The following is a 17826-nucleotide window of genomic DNA, read 5'->3' as shown; positions in this document are numbered from 1 at the left end:
TTAGTGTCAGGACTTTGTCGTGTTGTTTGGAACATTTATGCAATGAAATTCTACAATATTCTGCTGACTTCTTGGCATGACATATTTATATTTACTCAATCCATGGTGTTTATGTGCAGCCCCTTGTGCAAGGCTTTGGGCTGTGTGTGTGTGTGTGTGTGTGTGTGTGTGTGTGTGTGTGTGTGTGTGTGTGTGTGTGTGTAGCTTGAAGGCCTCTCATCTATGTTTTTTACATGAGGATAAGATCTAGGGCAGAATAAAGCAGCACCAGGCTTCTGGGGCCAAGTGCTTGTTAGGGATAACCAGACACAGGCCTCAACAATCACTAACAGACACACAAACACACACATATACACACAAACACACATATACACACCAGGCATTTTCTTTGATTAACAGCCCTGTTTTTCTCCTACACTTTTCACCTATAGTGTGATGCTGATTTTCCCAAAGGCCACTTTCATGTGTGTGAACGTATGTGTATATCTCACCAAGGTGATGTCTCGGGAGGCTGCAGCAGCACTCATGTGAAGGCTGGGCTGCCGGACAGAACTACTGCAGTCCAAGGCTCTGGCAAATGTACCTACTGACCTATGGGACACGAACATGACGTAAAAGACGAAGAGATAGGAAACAAACTTTGGGTTTTACTTTCACCATCGTTTGACGTAGTTCCATCTGGTCTTTTTCTGAACTATTTATGCTCAAAAATGTTGAAACACAAATTGGCAAAAGTTCCAAATCAGGTGCATCATGATAAAATATTCAGTAATGTTGCCCTGTCATGATACACCTCTAAATAAATCCAATATCAAATGTTAGGAAAAGTTTGAGGTACTTTAAGTTAATTTCCAGAATTGCAGGACTGTTCCTTTAAATAATATTTTTTCTTTTGTTGCATTATTTGTATGTTTTTGCTCTTCTGTGTTGACTTACCGAGCTACTACTAAGAACTGGTCAATCTGTTTCTCCGTCAGTGAGCTGTTGGGGTCCCAGACCTTCTCCTCTAGTTTCTCCAACTCTCTGCCATCGTCCTCACCTACATGGACACAGAAGACACACAGGTACAGACAGTTTGTTTTCGTAAGTCCAAACCTGGTCCCCAATAACACACATAAGTATAACCAGAGTTTGTAAAAATCCACAATCAAATTTCCTTTTTTTCCTTTTTTAAAATGACTCCCTTGTCTAAAGTGTTAATGAATCCCAGAGCTGTAGAGGTGCGGCCTGCCTGCCTGCAGCCAACCAGCCAACCTGCCTGAGCTTCTAACACATGTAAAAGAATTTCATTAACATGGGTTTAATTAGAGAGCTTAGCTACCCACAGTGTCCTAATTGGAATTTCAGAGGTTTTCCCACCTGCTAAGAATAAAAATCTGGCAAAACACTGAACCATAAATCTGGCAGAGGAGTAGTCACATGAGTACTGGCACAAAATATCACCACAAAATGTTTGGGAAATATGGCTCATTGTGCTTTAATAATTATGGATTTTTAATATTTTAGATACATTTCAAGGTCAAAAACTACTTTTGAAAAGTATAATGTTTAGGCTGACATTAATTAAGTTTGAAGGACAAGTTTCATATTTGTTTTATTGTTGACAAATCCCATTAAAAACAATTGATCCCATAACAAGTTTTGTCTGTGAAGTCAAAGTCTGATACATCTTGATCCTTTGGGCCACAGACCTCCATTAATGTCCAAAAACCATTAAAAACAAGACAGTGAGCCACATGGTTGCACTGGGTGACATGTTCCTACATCACGATCCACCTGGGCATAATAGTTTATTTTGACTCCGACATGCACGGTCCCGCTGCCCTGAATACTAACTACAGCAACATATGCATAATAGCACAATTGAAAATAGTTTCCAACAAATACATTATTTCCTCCCATATGAGTGACATTTGCTAAAAACTGTCTTAGGTTTTAGGAAACTGTTTTAGGAAAATATTTAGTCTTTTTTAAAAAGTGAAACTATCTATCTGTGACCCAATTTTAAAGGTTTCTGTCTTCACTAGGAAAGGGCTCGGTGCTGAGCGCCATAGACAGAGCAGGGGAGTCTGAAAGTATTGAGAGATGAACTATCACATTGTCGGATTTGGTCTTTTTTTTTTATTGAATTTGCTGACAATGAGGAAAAATAATGCCAGCTTTATCCTTCAAAATAAAGGCCACATTTCTAATCATCTTTGTATGTGAAACACAGTGTGAGTCGTTGAATCTTCACACTTTGGAAAGAAACTAAACAACTGTCATGTGTTAAGCTCCAGATATTCATACACATGAGACACATGCTTACAATATTTTTGTACAGGTGACATCATATTCAGTTGCTCAAATTACTGCCTGTGTATGACTTTACACTCACGCTGAGATTTAAGAAACGGGAAGCTTCCTTGTCATGCCATGTTGTGAACATGTCCGTCACCAATAAAGCAGTTGTGAAGTAACTTTAAAACCACCTTCTTGTCAGGTAACGTGCATCCCATCCTTTCCAAACTCTCTGGGTGAGATCATCACTTGTGCACAACATAGACAGTAATTTGTTATTCTAAATGCTTTGATTATGTATAATCATGCTGCCACACTGCGATTGCCATGGAAACTTGGGTTAGTTGCTTTTTTTTTTTTTTTTTCTACCAACTTTACTTTAAAAAACAGAAGTAACCGCTGGCTTGGGGCAGAAAAAGCCTGCTCAAAGTTCACAAAGTGTTTCGGTAGAATTGAGCAGTTACAAAACCATGAGAAGTTGAGTAGTTTATTATGGCTCAGTCTGCCCCATTAATGCTGAAAAACTTCTTTAAAAAGAAAAAAAAAAATCTCAGTACACAGCAGGGTAAGAAGTCCCCTGAAGGAAAACGTTAATATGCTGCTCTTAGAGTAAACTTCTCTTGACAACTGTGTCAATTAAAACAAGATTTAAATGCGGTGTACCTTCGTTCAGGAGGTCCGTGATGTCCGCCTGGTATTTGTTCCCAACGCGGATCTCCCCCTTATCAGCCAGCAGGGTTTTTTGCTGGGGGTCATACACCAGCGAGTAGAAGAAGGCATCCTGGGAAATACAGATGGCAGGAAGGCGTAAGGATGCAATGAAAGGAACAGGAAGTGAGACGGGCAAACGGAGAGGCGAAAGAGGAGTGTATCTGTCTCTGCATGTGTGTGTGTGTGTGTGTGTGTGTGTGTGTGTGTGTGTGTGTGTGTGTGTGTGTGTGTGTGGGTCTATTTCCCCTCTGCTAGTCTCTCATCTCCTCATTACTGTATGTGAAAAGAACATTCTGGGTCAACACACTGAATAATTCATCTGGAAACAAGAATCTCTAAGTCGTAAGTCTCTTACACATTGTCTTTGATACGTACTGATGTCTAACACACCTAATCGCAGTTTAGGAGACAACATCATGCTGGACATCGAGAGCTTGCATACATACCTCTCTGTCCAGGTAGGACTTCAGAGCTTCTGTCTCGTTCAGCAGTGTCACACAGCACTTCCCCCTGGAGTCCAGCAGAAAAAAAAAAAGAAAAAAGGAAAGGGCAAAGAGTGAAGTGGCAAGAAAGGACAGAGAGGACAAATGATTGATAAGTAGAAGATAAGGAAGAAAAGACAAGTGGGAGAGGCATAGAGGAGGAGAATATTTAACGTGAAACGCAGAATCAAGTCCACGGGATAACTGGTTACATAAGCGCAAGATGAAAGCTGCCAGCCTTGACCAAACTCCCCTCTGCAAGAGAAACTGTCTAAGAGGAGACTTTGATGTGAATGCATCTCAAAATCTGCAACGATGATATTGATTTAGTCCCAGTTGGCACAGCCTGTTATTTGACAAATCATGGTCCAGCACTCCTCTCCGTCCTTTAACTGAATTAAAATTATTTACCAGCTAATTACTCGTATCTCCCTAGTACAAAGCAAATACAAGTTGGCAGTGTGAGAAACACCTCGTGTAACCTCACAGCACACTGTCGTCAAGTTAGAAAACTTCATCCAGCTTGAATGCGCACTAAACAAACGGTTCATCAGAGTATTTTTATTGGAGCAGATGTCGGTTTCCTCTCCCTACGACTCTTCAGAAATGTCAAGTAATAATGTGGTAATGATTAGGTGGGTTTGCCTGGAGCTTACTGATGAGCAAAGGTTGTTCTATATGTAGAAACAGATTTCTGTTGACATTCAGTGCTCAAAGTGCACACCGAATATAGGTGGATTATTGTGCGTCTGAGTTTATTAGAACCAATTGAAAGCTGATGACGATGGTTGCTTCAAACCCTCTTTCAGCCATCGTAGATAATCACATTGTCATCATTCACTACAGTCACTAGGCTAGTTTTTACAGCCCCAAGATAAAAACACTCAGAACAGCATGAAACTGTACTGCATAACTGGAGCAGCCCCGATTTAAACCCAGTCACCTTTGTTACACGTCATATCCCCCCTCAACCCTTTCCAGTTTGCCCCAATTCTCTCTGCCATGAAGTAAAGGCAAAACAACTTTCTAGAAATTATTCATTTATAATTATATATATATATATAAACAAGTGGATTTCTTTTTTTAATTATTCAACAAAAGATTTATTTATTTATTATTTAAAAATGATCTATTCACAACCTGAGAAATAGTCAAAATCGTCCAGTGAGTATAAAATCCTTGGTAGAAAGACATGCACATAAAAAGAAAAGCTGAAACAAAAAGAACTAAAAACTACAACACATCATTTGGTGGCATGATACCAGTGAGGTGTACGGCAGCGTACCTGATGTGTGTGGCGGGTAAAGACTCCAGTTGGCGGGACAAGAAGAGCTCTCTGTGTCTGAGCTGGTGTTTCTGTTTCTCGGGGAGGTCGGCCATCTCTGGATTCTCCATCTCCTCCTCCAGCTCCCCTGGGTGGAGGAAAAAGGGGGGCAAAGGTCAAACGTACGCACATCAGATGAGGCGGAACAATGGCATCCACAGGGAAAACTAGCAAATGCATTAGCTGCAGCCACACACACACATAGCCACACACATAACCACACACATAACCACACACAAACACACACACAACCACTCTCAGGTGCACAAAAAGTGGACATAAAGCATAAGGATGGACACTTGATGAGCCAGAACAATGAGGTCCCCAGGGAGAAGGAGACTTGTGTATAACACACAGGTATTTTACATAAAATCTCACTGATTATTCTACCCTTCCAATTCTGTGTTTCAACCCTTATAAGTATATAAGCAGCTGGGACACAGATTCTTCAATATTTTTCTTTCTTTTAATCCAACGTCAAACCTTGAGGGCACCTGGTGCCTTGGAATAAAAAGGAAAATCTTGGAGAATCCCTGTACCACACACACAAAACGTCCAGAAAAGGCAAGAATTGAAAGCACTGGGTGAAAAACAGTCGAAGAATGAATGGACAGAGCAACTGTTGAAGGGCTATCAGCTCATTTGAGTAGGTCATGTGCCTGAGTCATTCTATAAGAATAGATTTAGCTGCTGCTGGTAGGCAACATCTCCACTCCACATACTCTTCCTCATCTGTGGATAAGGACAGAAACAGAGGTGGGAAATATTGGGGGAGAGGAGGTGAGACGGACAGGAAAACAGATAAACAGAGAGACAGATAAAATAGGCAAGAAGAGCACAGAGAGTGGAAAGTGTGACAAAAGTGATAAAGAGCAAGGGAGCATGAGATGAAGACAGAGAGACGTAAAGACAGCGAGGAGGAGAGAGGGAGAGGAGAAAGGGGAGCAATAGAGAAATCAGCAGGGAGAGCAGGAGAAAGAGAGACAAGTATGAGCAGAGAGAGAGAAAGAGAGAGAGAGAAAGTGGTAGAGAGAGTAAAGAGGAACATGAGAAAACAGAAGTTAAACGGGCAGAGAGAGAAAGAGAGAGAGAGAGCAGTCAGTACGTGCTCCAATTCATTTGGAGTTTCATTAGAGGAAGCGAGACAGAAAGAGGGAGACGGGGAGCAGAACAAAAGCAATCAAGGGATTTTCAGGAGAAGAGATGTGTGGCCAAAATCAATAAGTACTCCTTCACTCCCTCACTCTGCCCAGCACTCAGCACCCAGCAGACACACTATCAGTGCCCAGGCAGCACACACGCACACGCACACGCACACGCACACGCACACACACACACACACACACACACACACACACACACACACACACACACACACACACACACACACACACACAGCATGGGCCTCACTCCATCTTCTGCCATGTAAAACCAACAAAATATAGACCGAAATTATTAATAAAAGAAAAACAAGATTAAAGGGAATAAAAAAACATGGTGGAAAGTTGTAGGAGGGTAAGTGAGGAGACTAAATGTCTGTGAACATCAAGTGTGTGTTAGAGAGGCATCAAATATACCATGCATGTGTAACATATCTAAAACATGTGTTTTTGTAGGTGCCTCATTCTTACATCATGTGAACTTACATATGTTTTACATTTACTTTACATTTTAAGGCGTTTACTGACGTTCCAGTCGTTATCCAGCCAGGCAGCTCATAATGAGCTCAAAACTGGTAATGCTGGTAGTGTTTCCCCATCAAGGCGCTGCATTAGCATAAAAATGTATAACGAAGCAATACTGAATCAAATTGAAATTGCACAACGAGAGAATTAATTATTGGCAAAACCTGTTTGTGCCGTACACAGGACTCACTGTAGAACAAAACTTCATCTAAACCAAGATGTGTATGCTTTATTTTTCTGGGGGGTTTTTCCACAGCAGCTTGGTTGAAATGATAAAAGACAGACAATGAACTTCAAGAAAAATGAACGACAGCAACATTTAAGTTATGCAGGAGAGGAATTACCTCAGAAGAACTGCTTTAGAAGAACATCTTGACACAGGTTCGACCCTTTTCAGAGTTAAAGTCAACTTGTAAGTGCTCTCTGCTGGACAAACTGTCCTGGTGACACTGTTTCTAAATTACCTCAAATCAGATTAATCGATACATCATTCTGGTCAATTTATCTGCATAGCTCTAGTAACAACACAGGAGCTGAGGCCATTCAAGCAAACTGGATAGTCACTTACACAATTGTAGGGTGAACACTTCAAAATTTAAAGTTGAACATCACCAAACCTCATTGAGGGTTTCCTGCAGGAAACTGGTTTTGCAGAAAGTGTAAGTGCTGCCCACTTTTTCTCACACGTCAGCACCTGATCGGGCCTGATTAGACTGTTTGTTTCTACATGTCACTGCTTTTACAAATTCAGAAGGTTTTTTTACCCCCTGACATTGCACCATGCTGCTCTGATTAATCACTCAATGTACAATGTCTCCTTGGGTTGCAACTAATCAACTCTTATTTTCCTTATTGATTAATTGCCAATTATCTCAATTAATCAAGATCAGTTTAGACTTTTGATGCGTTTAGTCTTTCATTCACACTATGAAATGTCAACGAGTAGTTAAAAAACACCCACTGAAACTTCTCACAGCTCAAGGCGATTGATTTGTCCATCTATTAGTCCAAGACTCAAAGATATTCCATGGACTATCATATCTCAAAGAAAAGCAGCAGCACTCTCACATTCATGAAGCAACAACCAGCAAATGTTTGACATTTTTGCTTGAAAAGTGGCTGAAATAATAAATCCATGATCAACATAACTGCCCGTGAATTTTCTTTCCATTCACTAATGGAGCGTTAATGTGATCAATCAGTCACTTATCTGCTGAGCTGAATCGGACAGATACCGACACGTCTCGTCTCATTATTTACATACTAACGATACTTTACATGAAAGGAGAGATGAAATGCCCCCCCCCCCCCCATGAAAAGAAAACAGTCAATAGTAAAGATTTGACAGGAAATGACAACAAAGACCAGATGAAAGCTCAAACAACTGGCTCCATAATTAAATATGTGGCCTTTGGTGTGTGATGTAGCCCCTCTGCTCGTTGTACCTAAAGCCTAATATTAGATTTCATAAAAATGTAATATGGTGCACTTTTTTTTTTTCCAGGCAATGCCTCCACTTTAACACTGCAGGAAACCCGGTCATCAGAGCAACAGTCCGAGCAAAAATATACATACGAGCCCCTGAATGACCATATGAGTGAGGTGTTCTTGCATAAAACAAGACAAACGGAAGCTTAAGAGATGAAGGGATATTATTTTAACTTCCAGAAAATACCTCATTAGAGAGCAAGGTGATGAAAATATAAGAGAGGAGACGTGATTCAAGTGCAGCAGTTGCTCTCTCTCCAAGAAAGTTTTTAGCCACCAAAAAAAAACATAACAAGGTACATGTTCTGTTAAATGCTGTTATTTCTGTCAACTCTACATATATGACATCTATTGCATGTGTATTCAATCTGGCAACACACACACACACGCACGCTTAAGCAGGATTATGTAGTGGTCCATCAGCAAGCTGGCTCTTCCAACCGGCCCCTGGCTGTGTGTCCTTGAGTAGCAAGTCAACTCCCCAACCTCAGTCCTTCTCCTTTCCTCCTCCGAGCCAATCTCCTGGCAGTGCACCCACACCATACTTTCGACAAATTGCCTCTCCATCTCACCTGTCCCTGCCAATTATCAATTATTGATGAATGGGTCGCCTTACTGGGCTGAGAGACAGCGAGGGGAGGGAAAGCAGTGGAGAGAGCGGGCCTGAGGGCGACGAGAGGAAGTGAGGAGAACGCAGCAGACCGTTATTGCCATAACAAACTGACTACACCTCTATGATACAGTGTGTGTGTTTATGTGGTGGTGGAGGGGCAGGAGACAGAAGCACACAGCTACAGACATGTATCTTCTTCTTAAAAATCCATGGTCAAAACTGTTTTTACTCACTAAAGAGGGGAGATCAATCATTATAAAATCAATACTTTGATGTGAGTTTGGTAATATTATAGCATAACTTAAACAGTCTTAACCTGGTCTTAAAGACTGCATTACAGTGAAGTCATGCGCAATTTTCTGAGCTCATCTAACGGTCATGTCCATTAGAAATGTTTTTTTCTTCTCAGTGACTAAATTATTCACCCCTATAAAAAATAAATGAATGGAATTACCCATAGTAATACCCAAAACATCACCACATAACCAATGTTGAGATAACAGTTTTGTCAATACTGCCGAGCTCCAGCTCCCATATTAAATAAGGTGATTGTGTCTTCAGGTCTGCAGGCTAGACTACATGTTTGCCCAGTCAAGGACAAGTTTGAAAAAAAAACAAAACACGAAAACTATTTCAATTTTAATGTCATTCCACCTCACACAAGTGCATCATGGACGTTCTTCTTCATTCTCAGCACATTCCAAACAAGAGTAAGAACAAGGCCAGCATAGTCAGTTGAAAACAACAACAGTTCGTCAGGACAATGTAGTGCTGTGGTGCTGATCATTTTTTGTGTCTGTTCAAATGGAACAATGGGACTTCAGGTCTAGTATACATTCACTGAAGATTTGCATCAGGGATTTGTCCTGGAGCTGGAACTGCAGAGCTACCCAGTGTGTGGTTCAGTTATCGAACTGGTGATATAAAAGGTTAACCTTAAGATAAAACCTTGTAAGGGAAGTGGGAAGCTTCAAAGCCTCTGCAGTATATTAGTAGCTGCACAATCAGAGGCACAATAAGAAAAAACAGCAAGTATTCCTGCATTAACAGAAGCACATTGTTTGGGATAATGTGGTTTGATTGATCTTTTTTGGCTCTTTAAGTTAATATAAATTAGCAGTAAAATGCCTTCCCAGTCACAAAATAAATCATTGTCAAAAACAGATTCAAGCACTGATTAAAACTGTGGACTGAAGCCGTGGCTAATTATGCATACCCTTCACTTGATACAAAAATTATAAACTTTATGAACAAGCTACACGTCTTTATTTGAGTTACATGTACTGTTTGAATTAGTTGTATAGTGTTCTCAGGGAATGCGCTTTCCTCCACACGGATGGATTATTACACCCATATACAGTGCTGTGCAAACATTTAGGCACTTTACATGTTTAGATTCCTATCCATCATCAGTACCATCAGGAAGGCATCTGATTGGTCCAAAATTCATTCTGCAGCATGAGAACGAGTCCAAACATACAACCAGACCCATGAAGAACTATCTCCAGAGACGAGAAGAACAAGGATTCCTGCAACAGATGGTGTGACCCCCACAGAGCCTTAATCTCAACATCATGGAGTCAGTCTGGGATCACATGAAGAGACAGAAAACAACGAGACAACCTGAATCCACAAAGGAACTTGGAGAACTGTTCTCCAAGACGCTTGGAACGATCTACCTGCCGAGTCTTGTGAAAAACTGTGTACAGGTGTACTGAGGAGAACTTGCTTTATTTAAGGCAAATAGTAGTCACGACAAATTTTGTTTTAGTGTTTTTTTTTGGTTTTGTTTTTACTGCACTCTGTATGAAGTTAATTGATATATAAAATCTATTCATGGCATTATTTCTGAAAGATTCCTCACTTTACGGTTTGGGTCTAAAACCTTTGCACAGTGCAGTATGTCAGTTTGAATGCACTTACAAGAGTACTCCAGCGATTGAGAACTGCACTTACATAAGACTGAGGGACTTTTTTTTTTTTTATGATCCAAGTCATATGAGTCAAGCTGCAAAATGCTGAATCCTATACATCTTATGATGCAATTCAGTTTTGTCTTTTCATCAGACGCCCCCAGTCTGGCTAAAGCCCAAGTCTTTCAAACTCCAAACCTTTACTTTGTAACGTAGCCTTCATTAAAAACTTGCGGTCTACAGTCTCAAGCCGAGATAACTTTGTTGACATGACAAGAGATTTTTTTTTTTTCACACATAAAAAAAGACTTCCCATTTAGAAACTGGAGACTTTCTTATAATGTAAACAAGAAACCAAATGTCTCTAATGGGGGGTCTTTTATTATGTTTACACCTAACCTGGCTTCTAAAGGAGTTTTAAAATAGTGGATGTGGCTCACAAAGACCATGGATGTTACATTACACAGCCACTAAGGAGCAAGAGATGTCATTCAAAATTTGGAATATGTAAAATAAGAAAAACTAAAAAGCGTGTACAGTGCTACACTATAAGTGCTTAGATATGCCAGTTCATTGAGGTATTTAACATATGCCAGCCTGTGTTGAAAGATGTGTTAGAAATCTGCTTAGCATAGAACTGCATGTAAACAACGAGTTTACATAAGTACAGAATAAAAGTCACTGATTTCTCCCACTAACCTGTCTTCTGAAGAACATGTAATCATAGTTCAAACCATAAGAAACGCAGCTAGTCATTAAAAGCAACAGCGGTTTAGTTTACAAGCAGAAAGGTAAAAACTGCCAAAACTGCTTAATTGCTGAACACACTGTATGTACACACAGGGGTACATTTTAGCATAATTTTCTGCAGCACACAAAGGTATTTTTAGGAATAACTTCCCCTTCCTCCCTCACAAATATAACATACTTGATTCAATTTTCCGAAAGCTAAAAAGTAATCAGTTAGCTGCTTAACATTTATTTACCGCAACATGAAATCTCCACGTGCTCCCAGACAGACACAACAACAACACGAGGCGACATGAAGCCACATGCAGTGAGGATGCTGTTGTTACATTGCAGCTTATAAGGCAGCAGTTCATAAAGCTCTGCAGACTGGGATGTAAATTAGAACTGTATTCTCTCACTGTAGGACCTAGTCCCATTATTAAATAATATCATGACTCCCGTCAAATAGAGAGAGGTTGTGTAGCTCAAGTGGTAAAACATGGCACCACTACTGGCAGGGTGAGGGGTTGTTTCCATGTTGGGACTCCTGTGCTGCGAATGAATTCACTTATAGAACGATAATCTGGGGAAAAAAAGGGCTGTGACAGAGGTTTATGACCCACTTTGGCTGCAATAAACTAGTACTTGACCCCCAATCAGCTTGACTTCAGTTCAACTGGTTCCAGTTCTGTGCATCAGTTCACTGACATTGTTGTCTATTGTTTCTGAGAGCTAGGAGCCACACTTCAAAAATAGAAAAAGGTTTGAGTCATGGCAAATTCAAACGTCTGAAGGGAGGGGTCAGGGAGGTAAAATGCCAAGTTCACCACAGCAGCTGACCACTCAGGAGGCTGCTACGCTCACAGGGGAGGGGCTAATGCTGAAGTTGGAGGCCCCATTGAGGGAGTGCTCAGATTCTCTGCAAGCAAAATATTTGATCAATGACTCACAGCAGACACACATAAAGACACACAGGCTCATACTCTCTCTCTCACACACACACACACAAACACACACACACACACACACACACACACGACTGCCATTCTCCACTGATCCATAACGAAACTGAATTAAATGTACCCCTCCAGCAATTCCTGTGACAGGACCCAGAGCTAAGAACTCAAGTCCATCATGCATATAGGAACACATCTACACACACACACACACACACACACACACACACACACACACACACACAGAAAGGCACATACAGTGAGGCTGCAGCTACAGAAACGTAGACAGGATACAGCCCACACCCATGCGGTGTGCAGCCATTCCTGCCATGCATTTTTTACATATTGCAAATGTCTGGAAGCCCCTTACCAAACTGCAGCTGGCAGAGCAGAGCCAAAAACTAAGAAGCCTGCATAGGAACAGCCGATACAAACATTAGTCCAGGTTCAGAAACAATGCCCTGCTACATCTACCACTTTGCCAGTACTTTTATGACACTGCTCTGTTTGTTGTATCTACTTTTGTCTGACCAAAAATGCAACAAAAAGATTTGGTTTTGCTTGGTTACAACTGAAATATTCATGTTTAATTGGCGATTACCATGCAACAAGAAGTAAGAAGGACACACACCAAAACAAAAACATTCAAGAGTGTTTTCTCTCTTAATTTGGGTTGATGATTGGACCTTTAAAAAAGTCATAATGCTTCATCATTCTTTTAGCAGACACACCAAAGGAGTACATCTTCAGCAGAATAACCAAAAATCATGTAAGAAAAAAAAAGAAAAAGTCCTGTGCAGATGAAACAGCATGTGTATGAACGCACACAAACACTGTTCAAAAATAATCACAGACTTTCTTAAAGGGACACACACTCACACTGGGGAACTGATGCTGTGTGGTCCAACAGAACAAACAATCCCCTCCTGCCACGGATACTCCCCCCCCCCCCCCCCCCCCCCACGGCCCACCTCTGCGGACTCTGCAGTTAAAAGTCACACTCACACACGCACGATCACACACATATGCACACACACTTTCACACCCCAAGAGCCAACATTTAGCCTGCCACACCCAGTCAAAGTTTAGTGGCTGCGTTTGCTAGCCTGGACTATACGATGGCAGCGTTTATACTGTAGTATGACAACACTGCTGGTATGACTGCTGGAGTGAGCTACATCAGAACGTGTTAAAATGAAGTAGTGGGTCTACTCCTGACAGCACGTGCACAGGTAGGAGAGCGTGATTACATACAATTTCAGTAAGTGCCCTTTAAGCCTACATAACCATAAAGTGTGCCTGCAACTGCTGTTGACATTACTCATGCTGCACCACAAAGAGACATACAGGTCATCTGAGACCAGATGTGGAACATACACAGTCCACTCGGCCGTGTCACTGTGTACTCAAATTAGTGCGTTTTTACACAAAGGCCTTGGCCTTTTTTCCCTTTCATGTGTGGTCTTTTGACACTTTTTAAAACCAACAATCTGACAATCACGCCCACTATACACAGTGACTGGCCAGGTGTGCAGTGAAAAGGTAATGCAGGGTTTAAATTGCTCTCAAGTTCTCTTTTTTCATTTACTACACAGCTACTTATGCCACTTTTTGTGTGTACAGTTCAGTGCAACACCATAAATGCCTTTCAGGAGAGACTGTTTGAAAGTGAGCTCCATTATTCGCATTTGTACTATTCACTGCGTCTTGCCCTTCTCCATGATGGCACTTATCTTCAAACCACCTCAAAATGTGGCCATTCAGAACAGCTGTAAAACACTTTTGGCTTCAGACGTGGTCAAAAGACACTTCATTCAAACTGCTTGTTTTTGTTTAAATGAATATGATACAGAATAATGTAAATATAAATACTGTAGCCTTCAGACTGCAAAAATGTCTTTACAATGTATACAACACAATATCTAAACAAACCTATACAATCCTTTAGTCTTGAACAGACTCGTGTTTTGCAGATTTTTCCACTTGCTTTAAGGGAAGTGAAAACGTTCTGTGTCCACCACCAGAGTTTTTCCCGGCACAAAATGAGACAGTCATATTCTATTCTTCGGCTGAATCCTGAGGAATTTCCAAAAGGATAATTATAATAAACTATAACAATTTGCAATATGTCACCTTGTACATTTTTCACATTGTCTTGACCTTTTAAAGAGTAGATTGAATGATTAATTGAAAAAAAGAAACTTCAATAGATTAATTAACAACGAAAATAATCTTTTCTTTTTGCTGCCTTTGTGTCACATTTACACATTCACTGAATTTTTTATATCTGTAAGATATAAGATTATACTAAGGATGGAGCAGAGTGTAGACAACCAATGGTTAAACCACACAAACAAATTCCGCCTACAGTCAGGTCTTAAATCCTCAACTGAAACACATTAATTTCAGAATCTTTATCAACATCTAGTGAACGTGTGTTTAGCAGACAAGATTTACAATCTTTTCATTTGAACAAAAATTCAGATAAGAACAATAAAGAAGCAAAGGACAAAGACATTCTTAAAACGGTCAAAGAGGCAACTTCTTGTCATGTTCAATAAAAAGTAAATTTCCTACAGAGAGAATAAATCACAACATCCCTCTCTTCTTCTTTAGTCTTTGAATTCAGGCACTCTGGAGCAGTGCCCTGAAGGCATCATTTCCAACTGACCACTGGGGAGGCGACCCGGACAGACAAGAATGGCTCTGGCCTTTAAGTGACACACTTTGTTTACCAGCAAATCAGTCTTCTTCCATCCTCTTTCTTTTACTACTAACCACCTTCAACTGACCATCTCAGTCCCTCTCGGCCTCTGTCTTTCACTTTCTTTCTTTCCAATCACCATTATTTTTAACCATTGTTTTACCTGAAAAACATCCTGGTACCCGGGACATTAAAAGGCCACACAATGCTGCTTGAGCCCATTCAAAGTCTGCCAGCTGTTCCAGATACTACAGGGCTTGCTCCAAGCTCTTGAGAACAGCACCACATTCAAGTAAATGCTACACACCCACACTTAAACAGGAAGAGCACACGTGCATAGACACATGCAGGTGGCATCATATGGATACATCCAGCAGATCGAATGCTGTCTGAAATCAGACCCACCAGAGGAGGGGCTGCAGTCTGGACTGTTTCTCTCAGCTCAGTAACAGCTCACGAACTCAATTCAATTTTGTATCGCCCCTTGATAAAATCTTGTGCACAAACAAGCCTCACAATCAAACCTCATAACAAATAGAGTTGTATTTTCCAGTTCAGGGGAATCTTCTTCGATTGGATGTGAAGACACTACAACTTTGCAGTGGAAAATAACTGCAGAGTGTTGCCAAAAAGAACAGTTTTTTGGCGTGTTTTTTTCATGCCTCATGTTTGCTGGGTGGGTTATGGTCGGTCACTCACTTGCATGTTTGTCTGCCAGGGCGATGAGTGTGCTGGAGATGTCCCTACGTCGGTAAAAACACACCACTTTGGCCTCCACGTTCCCATTGGCTGTCTGCAAACCAGAGACAATCGGCGTTACCACGGCAACAAGTGGTGCCGCACACAGAGCACCCACACACACACACACACACACACACACACACACACACACACACACACACACACACACACACACACATAGATGAGGCTAGTTTTTTAAGTTTGGCTGAAAACGCAGTGTGAGACTACAGCAGTTCAACAAAATCACATAAAGTGTTGCAGTTATCAGGACAGGAAAGGCGTGTTTTGGGTTGTCTATGCAATCCTAAGATTCGTTTCTTCCCATCAACACTACATTGGTATGTTGTTGCAACACTGTTTATAAATTAGGAGCTGCATGACAATGTTTCATCGAATACCACCTGAAAAAGGAAAAACGACCACTCTGGGTAAAATAACTTGAAGTTCAAAAGCAATAAGGCTCATTTAGAAATTGATTTTTAGCTTTTACTTCTTTTTAACACCATACACATAAAAGGAAAATGGAATAACAGAGTATAAATTACAATATTGATAAACTCTGATTCTTTAAAGTGTTAAATATCATTGACAATCATATTTGTACCCTATTACAGGCCGAGCATATTGGATAAGGGACTCTGTCATGAATCCTTCCAGTGAGGTATAATGCGAGAGGAAGATGGATGTAGAGATGATGGAGAAAAAGCAAACACAGTGGACAGATCCTATTTCTGTCCTATTTTTTTAAAAAAAGGTAATTTGCTCATTTATGATTGTTTTAGAGCAAACTATAACACTCTTCTTTACAAATGAATGTTTTTAATGAAATGTGGAGGACTTCCACTGTGTTGCCCTGTGTTCCCAATTTTTGTTTACATTTTGTTTTTTAGTGGCACGACACTCATTTTCAAACAAGTACAAACGCAACCGCAGCTAAAATTAAGTAAAATTCTCTTAAGCATTTCCTTGTGCGTACAAGTTTAACCTGTAAACCTTACTTGCTCTACAGGTTAAGCGAAGCAGAACATAACACAATAATAAGAAAGGAAGTGACAAGGGTAAACAGACTTACAGTCAGCACTATGACATAAATATGGGACATGTATATCTGCAGTCATAAGGATGCACCAAAGTACATTAATGGAGAACTTCACAAAACTTAAAATCTTTTTAAAGCACTACCAGGTTTCTGCTGCATCCTCATTGTTAAATTTAAGAACTATTCATTACCAGATTGAATATCAATGGAAACTAATAGGGATGATAAGGCTTAAAATTAACACCGACATTTATATCACATTTTTGCCAGTATGACGCAGCAGTGTGTAACAGTAATACCTAATAATATCGTTAATTAAACACGACCTAGACCTGAATAATCAGCAGAAAATGGATGGATTGATAGATGGATGAACCAATTAAAAATAACTATTTAAAGGTCCACATATGAATTTTACATAAGGTCAGAGTTCTGGAATAATAGTACTGGAGCTTTTCCAGTTTTCGCAGAAGTTTGTGTGTGTGTGTGTGTGTGTGTGTGTGTGTGTGTGTGTGTGTGTGTGTGTGTGTGTGGGTCGACATTAGCAACACTCGCAACCCAATATGACTCTGAGTTTACTCACACTCATTTTTGACCGTTTTCAGATGGTCTTGCTTTTAGACTAGTTACGTAGTCTAAATTTAAATTTGTTTAATCAACAGGGAAATTGGTCATTAGGAACATCCCTAGTCAGAAAATCAACATGTTGGTGGGCGTCGCAGCTGCTGTGATACCATCATAAGATGATCTGGTTTTTACAACCTCCCTCGGCCTGAAGATACCCCGACTACCTCTGCTGATTCTGATTGCATTTTAATAAGTTAATGTCACACCATTTCCACGATTCCTTCACATTTCAGTGAAAACACATGGCAAATCTGACAAACTAAGGCAGAATTAAGATTGATTCCCTTTGGCATTACAAATTCAGCGATATTTATATGTTCATCCAAGTTAAAACTGTTACCTAAACAGAACAGAGGATGATAAGAGAGAAACTGGAAAGGACAAAAAAAAAAAAAAAAATACAGGCAGGAGGATGACATGAGTATGATGTAAGAAAAACAGAGAAAAGGTAAAGGCATATGTGGTATGATCACAGGGATATATCAAGGTGTAGTGCACTGTAAGCATGTGGTAGTTAAGCAGAAAGGTTGATGA

At 40.4% G+C, this 17826-nt stretch overlaps 1 protein-coding gene across 3 annotated transcripts in view; it reads right to left on the bottom strand.

Moving 5' to 3' along the window:
- mta1 (metastasis associated 1) overlaps nt 1-17826 on the bottom strand; it is a 42096-nt gene that overhangs the window by 11378 nt on the left and 12892 nt on the right. For all 3 annotated transcript variants that reach the window (XM_056393093.1, XM_056393095.1, XM_056393096.1), the window contains exons 3-8: nt 15585-15678; nt 4759-4885; nt 3438-3501; nt 2944-3061; nt 937-1039; nt 492-591 (exon numbers count right to left, since the gene is read on the bottom strand). In XM_056393093.1, coding sequence (XP_056249068.1) covers nt 492-591; nt 937-1039; nt 2944-3061; nt 3438-3501; nt 4759-4885; nt 15585-15678 — 606 coding nt within the window. The remainder of the gene's footprint in view (nt 1-491; nt 592-936; nt 1040-2943; nt 3062-3437; nt 3502-4758; nt 4886-15584; nt 15679-17826) is intronic.

Source organism: Seriola aureovittata, chromosome 13 (assembly GCF_021018895.1).
Source record: "Seriola aureovittata isolate HTS-2021-v1 ecotype China chromosome 13, ASM2101889v1, whole genome shotgun sequence".
Taxonomy (NCBI): Eukaryota; Metazoa; Chordata; class Actinopteri; order Carangiformes; family Carangidae; genus Seriola; species Seriola aureovittata.
Note: the sequence above shows the minus strand (reverse complement) of the source record. Positions and strands in the feature narration are given on the sequence as shown.